Source organism: Phoca vitulina, unplaced genomic scaffold (genome assembly GCF_004348235.1).
Source record: "Phoca vitulina isolate PV1807 unplaced genomic scaffold, GSC_HSeal_1.0 scaffold63, whole genome shotgun sequence".
NCBI lineage: Eukaryota > Metazoa > Chordata > Mammalia > Carnivora > Phocidae > Phoca > Phoca vitulina.
Window position 1 is genome coordinate 6,742,883 of NW_022589766.1, and position 10,285 is coordinate 6,753,167.

The 10,285-nt window shown below is 52.4% G+C and overlaps 1 protein-coding gene across 1 annotated transcript in view; it reads left to right on the forward strand.

Moving 5' to 3' along the window:
- The window catches only part of PLB1 (phospholipase B1), a 99,257-nt gene extending 91,117 nt beyond the window's left edge, over positions 1–8,140 (forward strand). The window contains exons 58-59 of the mRNA XM_032391527.1: positions 6,209–6,283; positions 7,760–8,140. Of these exons, the coding sequence (XP_032247418.1) occupies positions 6,209–6,283; positions 7,760–7,963 (279 nt within the window). The 3' untranslated portion in view covers positions 7,964–8,140. The remainder of the gene's footprint in view (positions 1–6,208; positions 6,284–7,759) is intronic.
- The last annotated feature ends 2,145 nt before the right edge of the window (positions 8,141–10,285 follow it).

Sequence of the window (10,285 nt, forward strand, 5' to 3'; positions counted from 1 at the left end):
CCCATTACCCTAATCTCAACACATTCCCGATGATTTTTTTTTTATAATTTTTTTTTTTAAGATTTTATTTATTTGCGAGAGAGAGAATGAGAGACAGAGAGCATGAGAGGGAGGAGGGTCAGAGGGAGAAGCAGACTCCCCGCTGAGCAGGGAGCCCGATGCGGGACCCGATCCTGGGACTCCAGGATCACAACCTGAGCCGAAGGCAGTCGCTCAACCAACTGAGCCACCCAGGCGCCCTCCCGATGATTATTTAAGCATCAAAAAGAAAAGAGCCACCCAGCCTGTTTCCCAGGCTGTCCACCTATTCCAGACCTTTCTGACAGGGATGATTGGGACCTTAGGAAATTCACATATCGAGGGGCCCCAGGGCCGCCTGGCCTTGTGCCTTGCCTCTGCGGGCTGGCCACTCCTCTACAACCCGCTCTGCTGGAACAGAGCTTGACCAGTGACCCCAATAGCTGTGTCCTGTTGCGCAGAGCAAACGAAATGCCTTTCCAATCCAGTGGCTTCTTTTGATCTTGGCTCAGCGGGTAACCCAATCCCCACCCCAACCTGCATTCCCCCATTTCTCCCATGGTGACCAAACAAATCCACACTCTTGCTTTTACTGCAGTTTCGGGCTGGCTGCCTCTCTGCCAGGATTCCCTTGTGCGGATATCCCCACACCTGCCGCCTCACCCAGCACTGCCCGCCCCTTAGCCACACCACCTCCTCTTCCCCAGCAGCTTGCCAACAGGTTCCGTCCTTGGCCCAGTTAATCACAGACTCAGCCTTCCTTCTCCCTTTGTTTCCCTTGTTGACGCCACATTCTGCCCACTCCTAAAGGTTTCGTCACACTCTGTCAGCCCAGAACTCGGAACTTCAGTCAAAACATCGTTGAGTTCCCTCCCACCCAACCTCCACAGGAATCTTGTTCACCAAAGTTTGCACAATATCATTCCTGAGAGCAATTTTGAAGTCCAGTTGTCCTCTACTGATGGAGTCCGATGACTTCATTCCTTTTAAAACCCACCCCCCAAAGAGTGGTTATCTGTGCACAGTCCCTCCCATTTGTCCCCCTGAGATCTCAGGGGAATCCACAGATTCTAACAAGGGCCAGGAATGCTCAGCCCCTCCGCCCTTCCTTCCCAGCATTTCCATCAGGGGATGGGTGGTCTTCCTACCTGGTGGCACCCCCAGCCTGCATAATGCCCAGGTGCTCTGGGAGTTCTCTGGGGCACGATGGCCAGACCGAGGACTTGAATACATTGGGCCTGCTGGTCTCTTTCTGCGGTAATTAACAACACAGTTCTGGCTGCCTCTTCCAAAGCAGCTCAGTGGTTCTCCCCATTGGCCCAGGCGAGAGGCTTGTTATACATAAGGGCAAGTGGGAGGGGAGCAGGTAGGAAAACAAAAAGGTGAGCGCGGCCGTGGAGTCCTCTTGGTAACCCCACCGGCCTGTCCAGGGCTCCCAGCCACCAGGGTCCTAGCCCTGCCCCGAATTTTAAAAAACAAAGCAAAACTAAACTGAAATCATCTAAGAGTGTCTTGTCCTGTGCTGTATAATTTAGGGAAGTAATTACATAGTCCCATGTTTTCATCCAAAACCATCTCAGGTATAAACCCATTACACCATGCCAACTTTTCAGATCCTCTCCTTCTGGTGACCCCTAGAGCGACATATATAATAGGCCACTAGAACTAGAGGAGATCTGGCAGGTCATCTAGCCAGAATGCTCTGTTACTAGCATACAGGGAGAGGAAGCACACAGCCAGTTGGAGGCCGAGCAGGGATTAGAACCCACGTCAAATCCCCCAGTGCCCTGGCCGCAGCACCAGCCGGCCTCCCCGCCCCCACCCCGGTCAGCACATATGTAACCAGTGAGTTCACGTCTCGCTCTGAGAGTCCGATGATGTGGCGTCTGCAGGCTTTGGCCGACGCTCACAGGCTACCCTCTTTTAGCCTATTTCATCTCCTGTACCTCTGCTCAGCAGATTGTGCCGCCTCCGGAGACCTTTGCAAAACCAACACCAGAAACACCAGTGGCACGAGGGAGCGTTTTCCTCCTCCTTTTTCCTTCTTTTTCTGACGCTATTCCCCCACGGGCCCCTGCTCCCTCTTCCCTAGAAATCTTGCAGTCCTCCAACCTCTGCATCTCCCCAGGTGCCGGGTGACCACGCGAGCCTCCTACCTGGTGTCCCTGGCACTGGGCTTACCACCACCATTAGAACAGCAGTGCTCAGCTCTGGCCAGAGGTTAGACTAATCTGGAGAACATTAATACCGGCAACCAGTTTGGCCTAGCCACGATCGCTGAACATCTGGATTCCCTGTGACCCAGCGATCCCATCCCTGGGTATATCCCCAACAGAAACATACACGTAGGCTCACCAAAAGATGCATGCGGGAATTTTCACAGCAGCACCATTCACAATCCCCAGGCAGGTAGCTCCCCAAATGTGCACCAATAGAATGGATAATCAAAATGTGACACATTCATGCAATGGACTACCTCCCAGCACTGAGAAGAAGCAAACTTCAGCCACATGCAACTATGTCTATAAATTTCAAAAACAAGCAAATTAATATATGGTCTTTGGGAGGGGGGGCAGGGGAAGGAGAGTACTGGAAGAGGGTGGGAGGGATGCTGAGTGCTGGTACTATTCTGTACCTTGATCTAGATGCCGTTTACCGTTCATTCATTTTACCACAATTTATCAACTGTTCGCCTGTGATTTATACTTGTTTCTAAATGTATGCTAGCTTCAATAAAAAGTTGACTTGAAATCAATAACCCAAACAAAACACTAGTGCCTGGACCTCATCCCCCGAAATTCTGGACTAGTCTGGGGTAGCACCTGGGTTCAGCAGGTTTCAGAAGCTCCCCAGTGATATTATACAGGATTTGCAAACCACTGCCTTAGATCTCTTTGCCACAGGGCAGCCCCAGGAATCTGTGTAAATGAAAATCCGACCAAACTTCCAAGGCCTGCCCCTCCCTGAAGGGGACAGGCCAGGCCCCTTAGCACAGCACACCAGGCCTTCGGAGACTTGGCCCCCGTTAACCTCTCCAGCAGTCACTCCCACCGCCCTCTGATTGGCAGTGGGGCAGTCTGGTAAGGAGCGCGGTTTCCCGCACCACCCATGGTTATCTCATGCGTCTGTGTGTTGGCTCTTGCTCATCCCCTTATCGTGGACTGTCCTTCCAATCTTCTTCTCCTAACTCATAGCCACCTCACCACTCAACTCAGGTGCTAGCTCCTACAGGAAGCCTTCCCTGAATCCCCAGAACAGACTAGAGGCCCGCCCCTGCTCCCTGCCCCAGCCCTGTTATTTGCCACATCGTTGGTAGCTGCAGTATCAGCCTTAGGAAAGGTGGGTTCTCAGGAAAACAACTTCATTTCCTGGGGCCAGCCCCAGGCCTTCTTGCCTGAGCTGCTCCACTCAGGACTCTGTGACTCTAGTCCATCCACACGCTCCCTCAACAACTATTTATTGAGCATCACTATGCAGAGGGGACTACCCCAGGTGCTGGGGAAAAGAACATCCTTGCACTCACGGGGAAAGGACAGAGAAAACTCAACAAGTCACTAAGACTTTCTGACCACATTCAGGGGAAAGAAAGAGAAAAGAAAGAGAAAGGGAGGGAGGGAGGGAATGCGCCAGAGTAATGGTGGGGGAGAGGGAGGCGTCTCTGATGAGTGACCTGTGAGCTGAGAACTGAATGTCAGGAGCCTGCCAGGCATGCAGAGGTCTAGGGCCAGAGTGTTCCAGGCAGAAGAAATAGGACCTGTGCGGGCCTGGAGTCAGGAATGAGTTTGAAGTGTCTGAGCAACAGAAGGGCCAGTGTGACTGGAGGGAGGTGAGCAAGGTCAGAGAGGTGAGCGAGAGCAGGGCCAGGTCCTTGGATGGCTTCCAACAGGGAAGCCAGAGGATCTGGTTTGCCCACTGGCTGCCGTGTAGCCCTGGACTAGAAGGAAGGAAGAGTGCAATTAGACCAGGAGCCCAGGTGAGAGATGAAGGTGGATGGGCCCAGGGTGATGACAGTGGAGAAGGAGAGAAAGGGTCAGAGTTGAGATCTGTTTTTGGACTGGCTGATGGAGGAGGTTAGAAGAGGAACAAAGACGAGAAGGAGGTGGGTGGGGGGATGGGTTAACTAGGTGATGGGGATTAAGGAGTGTACTTGTAATGAGCACCTGATGTTGTATGTGAGTGTTGAATCACTATATTGTACACCTGAAACTAATATTCCACTGTATATGAACTAGAATTTAAATTAAAAGAAAAGGAACAAGAGATGACTCCTCCATTTGGGGTCAAGAAAATTGGGTGGATGGTTGAGATGCTGGAGAGAAATAAGCTTGAGGGGGAAAAAAAATCAAAAGTTCTCTTTTGGCCACGGTAAGTGTGAACCACTTTCTGGAACTCTACCTGGAGGCATCAAGTAAGCTGTTGAATCTATGAGCTGAAGCTCAGAGACAGAGTCAGGAATGGAGATTTAAGAAAAAAAATGTGAGGCTCATTCATGGGAGGGGGTATTCGAGGCCATGGGATCGACGAGGAGCTCCTAGAGGAGAGTAGGTGGGAAAGAGCTGGGACCTACCACCAAGCCCCAGGGCCTTCATTCCAACCTCTGACCTCAGTGATGGATGAGAAGGGGGGGGAGTGGGGAGGTGGGCAGGAGAGAAGAGTGCCCTGTTCCGGGAGCCCAGATGGGCGAGCGTTTCAAGAGGGATGCATCAACTTTGACAAATGTTGCTGAAAAGTCAAGCAAGATGAAGACCACAAAGTGAGCATTGAGTCTGGTGAGATGGAGGTCATAGTGACCTTGACCAGAACTTCAGTCAAGTGATGGAGACTGAAGTCTGACTGGAGTGGGCATTGGAACGGGAGGTCAGGAAGTGCAGCCAGTGACCACAAATGATTCTTCCTAGAGGCACAGGGAGGGGTTGTGAAGGTAGCTGGAGGGGACGCGGGATCAGGGAGGATGCTGGGAGACTGTGCACGGATGACAAGGAGCCAGGAGAAAGGGAGAACCCGACGCAGTCCTCAAACCCACGACGTGATCCTTCCCTTCTTCTGTGCCACTTAGTTTCCGGGTTCCTGGAATGTCAGGGAATCAGCCAACCTGACCTTGAGCATCTATATGGTCACTCGGTGGTCGTTCCACTACAAGGAGCTTGTGCTTCCTCAGCTCTAAGCAAGTAAACGACACATAAGTAAACCACCTCCTGCTTGGCGTCATTTCTCATCTGATGCTCGCAACAGCCAAATGTGGGTGGTTGGGGCAGCTCGGGAGCCCGCCTAGCACGAACAGCTCTCAGCAGCAGAGTCTGGACCCCAGGGGATGTGTCCACTGTGCTCTGCCAGTCACCATGGGGTCTCTCTCAGGGCCAGAGCAGCTGTAGGACAACGGAAAGCAAGATCACAGGCAAGGTGTGGTCGGTAGCTGCCATGGCATCCTTTTACCTCCCTCGTAGGCAGTACCTGGGGGTCAGGAGCAGAGGGGCTCAGGACTGGGCAAGGAAGCAGATTCTAAGGGCAGAAGCTACACAGTGCCAGGGGCCTACCCTTCTCTGGGCTGGCCGCATGTCAGGGGGCAGGCTGTTGGCTAAAGATGCTGGGAAGGGGTGTACAGCAGCTTCGAGCTCATTCTCAGAGGGTCTCAGGACTAAAAGTATTAAGCAGAACCTCTCTGAACAACAATTGCTCCAGGGATGTTCCGAGTAAACCTCTACATCTGTGTGAAAAACATACAAAGTAGCTCAAGTGAGAAAAATTTCTTGAGGTTGACAAGCCAGGTAGAGTAACCAATGAGTTGTTAAAGTTTTTCTGAAACCAACTAGCCCCGTACACTTGAAGTTGGTAAATAGGATTATCACCATTTTATAAAATTGCAAACGCAGGGTGTGTGTGATCACAGCCACGCCGAAGGGAAGCAGGAAACGGAGGTTCTGGGCCAGGCCCTTGCACGGAGTCACTGCGCTGGGCCTGTGTCCTCCTTGGTCAAGCCAGGGCAGACTCAGCGTCCCGCCCTGCCTGATGGACTCCGACCTGCCCCTTCTGAGTCAGAAGTCAGGTCCGGCAGCGAGGCATCTGCCGTGGATCTTGCGTTTATTGCATTATAACCCACGCTGGTAGAGAGAGGGGGTCAGGTGGAGATCCTCCTCCGACAGGGAGGTCTCGGCCACTGTGGAGGAAATCCCGGTTTCCTTTCTCTCTTCAGCTGGAGCCGGTGGGCCAGAAGACAACCTCCAACAACTTCACCCACAGCCGAACCAAACTCAAGTGCCCCTCTCCTGTGAGTAAACGTCCTAACCTCCTGCCTGTCCTGTCTAGTGTGAAACAGATGCTTGGGGGGATGGGGTGGTCCCCCAAACCAGAAGGCACCAAGGAGGTCCCTGGGAGCTGTATCATCACTCACCTTTGTTCACTGCCACCATTCTCAAATCTCACCGCTCCTCCTGGTCCCTGAGACTTCACAGCTCCTCAGGGTGTAGGAGGGAGAAAGCAACAGTCCATGGAAGAGGGGCTCAGGGGAGACGGATGAATGGGCAGTGGTTAGGTGTGTGTGTGTGGGGGGTTGTACAGAGAGAAATAAGACACCATGCCTGTTCTGGGGACCTGTGCTCTTCTTCCTCCCTTCCCGGCACATTCTCTCTTCCCTCACTGCTCTCACCCAGACTGCTGACCACGCTCCCAACATGCTCCCCCGGTCGTCCCTCCCTTCCCTGACCATCCTGTAACTGCTGCCAGGCACCATGCGGCCTGCACGGACAGTCACTCTAGCCTTACCGAGGCTGCTGGAAACCCTGCCCTGGTTCTAGCTGCTCACTGGAGCATCCGGAGGGGAGGCCCAGCTTCCTCTATGACCTTAGACATGCCTGTCCCTGAAGAAAGGGTCAGCTCCCCAGACAAGGCCCGCAATTGCCAGGTCTGTGCTTTCTGGAGGCTCATCCCCATCTCTGCCTATGGGAGATTGCCACATCCTTCAAGGCCCAGGGGCGGCCCCCCTCCCTGGGCTACTGTTCCCTTCCCTCACCCTACTGCTGCCCCCCGAACACACCTGTGGTGGTCTCTTTTCTGTTTACACCTCTCAAAAGACACGTCCCAGGCTCCTTTGGGATGTGATTGTTTCTGAACATGGCCTACTGGCTGACAGGACAGTGAGAGTGGCCACATCTGAACCCTTCGTCACTCTCCCAGCTCCACGCTCATGTTCACGGAGGAAGGAGAGAATCCAGGGAGGCAGGCCTGAACATCTCCTCTCTGGGCCCCCCTCATGCTCGGTTCTCTAACCTACTGCAGGCCCAGCTGTCCTTCCACACTGACTGTCATCCTGCTCCCGGGCACTCCTGAGGTCAGAGGATGGGGACAGCTGCCCAGTGGTGGCCTAGAGAAGACAGAGGTGGGGGCTTTGCAGCCCCCAGGACTCTCTTCCTTTGGTTGCCTATCCATTCCCAATCTTATTTCAAAATCAGGTTGACAGGAGAGGGGATGCTGGTGAGAAACCAAAAGGAGGTTATAGCGGGGTTTTGGCCACTTTGGAGACCCATCCTCGTTCAGAAGGTTTGGGCACAGTGTAGATGAAGAAGGCACAGACCTGGCAATTGCGGGCCTTGTCTGGGGAGCTGACCCTTTCTTACTAACGGGTGGGCTGTGAAGATGTGCAAGTTTATCGCACCATCGCTGGGATAGGGCCTATGCAAGCCTAAGGTGAGCAGATGGATGGTTTTCTGAGGTCCTTAACCCCTGACCCTCTCCTCCGCCTGCACAGGAGAGCCCTTACCTCCACACCCTGAGGAACAGTCAGCTCCTCCAAGACCAGGCTGAAGCGGGCCCCAACGTGCTGAACTGGGCCGTGCCAGCGGCGGCAGGAGGCGGCCTTGTCCTTGGGGTTGGCACCATGATGGTCTGGAGAGTCGTAAGAGGTCGCCGGCAGGAAAGTCTTCCAATAAGCCTGAACACTGTGAGCTTCTAGGCCTCCCGCCAGGTGCGGTGCTCACCCTAAATGCCCCAGCCACACTCCTCACCAGCCCTCTACCTCAGCCACCTTGCGCACCGTAGAGAGCATTTGCTTCAACGCCTGGCGACATCAGAAGCCAAAGGGACAGTCACGACTCCTTGGGGCCTGGGGCCTACGCTCCTAGAATTGCCAAATTTAAATAAAGGCCAAAGCCATTCTATTCTTGGGTCAGCCTCATTGAAGCGCTCGCTTTCCATCTGTTGTGCGATGCAGGTGTGGGAGCTGGAGCCCTTCGTGTCCTGTGTCAGCCAGAGCTGCCCGAGTGACGGTCAACCAGAGCACAGACCGGCCTCGGCCAGGCTCCAGCCCGGCACCCAGGGAGCAGATCCTCAGTCACCGAACCCACTAATTAAAAGATGGGGAAAATGCTGGCCACCAGGTGGTGGCTAGATTATTGGAGCTGGCTGACCACCATTCAAATATAATCCAACACCTAGCTTTGACACAGCTCTTTTGTACCCAGGACAATGTGGAACATCGTGGTACCTCCAAGGCTGTGCGTGTCACAGCCCGGCTGAGGAGACAAACTCCTACAAAGAAACAAGAAACTACACGACACGGTGCAATTCTGTTCCGGTGCCTCGGTACGTAAAGGTGTCTGATCACTCCGAGACTAGGAGGAGTTCCTTGAGGAAAGTTATCTGGAAGAGAGAAATTTTGAAATGTCTTAAAAAAAAAGGGGGGGGGGCGGATTGGGCCATGAATACTTCATTTATCTGCAACCTGATTTTCTCAAAGTGCTAACTTCAAGAAAGAATTCCTCTTTCTACACTACCAGAATTGGAGCGCATGCTAGAGAGAGTCCAGTAATACAGGCTACATTCATTGAGCCCCTGTGAGGGCCCAAGGCCCTGAGCAAGGCCCTGAGCTGGATGTCTTACACAGATTCTCTCTCATTCCACACAAAAATCCCAGGGAAGGAGTGAGGAAAAATAGACGTGTTAGTTGCACAACATTGTGAATGCACTAAATGCCACCAAATTGTTCGCTCTAAAATAGCAAATTGCAGGTCCTGTGAATTTTGCCTCAATAAAAACCAAAAGAGACTCCATGATCATCTGCATTCTAAGTACCTCTCTGATCCCAAAGCTTGGGATGACAAAGAGCAGGAGTTAGAAAACCCAGACATACCATTTCAATGTGTGGCCTTCAGAGCAAACCCCATCGCCAGCCGGAGCCCCAGTTTCTCAGATATCTCATCTATAAAACTGGAATCAGAGTACTCATTTCGCTTGCCTCACAGCACTGCTGGAAAACAAACATCTACAAAAATGCTCGGCAACTCTAAAATAGTGCACATATAAAAGGGGATTGGTTTCTCCTCTGTGAAGAGTTGAGATAGGATCCAGGTTGTCAGGGAAGTGCAGAGGTCCAGAGATGGGTTTGGGAATTGGGCAGGAATGTACCAGTGAAGACTGCCTGCCTTCCCTCCATCATCTTATCTCTTTGGAAAGCTGAGCGGAGTCCCCAGAGAACCTAGATCCAGGCCCAGTGTTCCTTTGGGCTTCAATTTCTGTTCCTGTACCATGGGAACAGTGTACCTGCCCCCAATTCTTCTTATAACCAAAAAACATAGTGACTGAATCATACGTGTCCTAAAGACCTGCCACATCCCAGCTTGTGCTCCTGGCTTACCACAGTTAACAGCAAAGATAACCCACTAATTCCAAGAGTCCAACACCACTATGCCCTTTTTTTTTTCTTATTCCTCAAGTTTTCATTCCTTCAATAGCTCCCACCTCAAAGAATCCTGGAATTCATAACCACAAGTCTATCCTCACTTGGGTTGGAATTTATGTGTGCTACCTGAGTAATCCAGGAGCCCCCCAGTCTGAAAAATTAACCAAAAAAAAAAAAAAGTGATCCCAGCCTGGTGACCAAGGAAACACTTGGCAGAAACAAAGAGACACGGGTGCCTGGGTTGCTCAGTCCTTAAGCGTCTGCCTTCGGCTCGGGTCATGATCTTAGGGTCCTGGGATCGAGCCCCGCATCAGGCTCCCTGCTCAGTGGGAAGCCTGCTTCTCCCTCTCCCACTGCCCCTGCTTGTGTTCCCTCTCTCGCTGTGTCTCTCTCTGTCAAATAAATAAAATCTTAAAAAAAAAAAACTTGGTCAAAAGCCTTCTTCATAAAGCACAGGGAGCCCTGAGCTCTGAAGGATGGTGAGAGGACTTGGCCAGAGGCCGCCAAGAACGGAGTTGTTGAGACCAGGCAAACTCCATCTGCGTGGAGAGGCAACCAAGCATGGTGTGCACAGGGGACAACAAGCAAGCCAGAAAA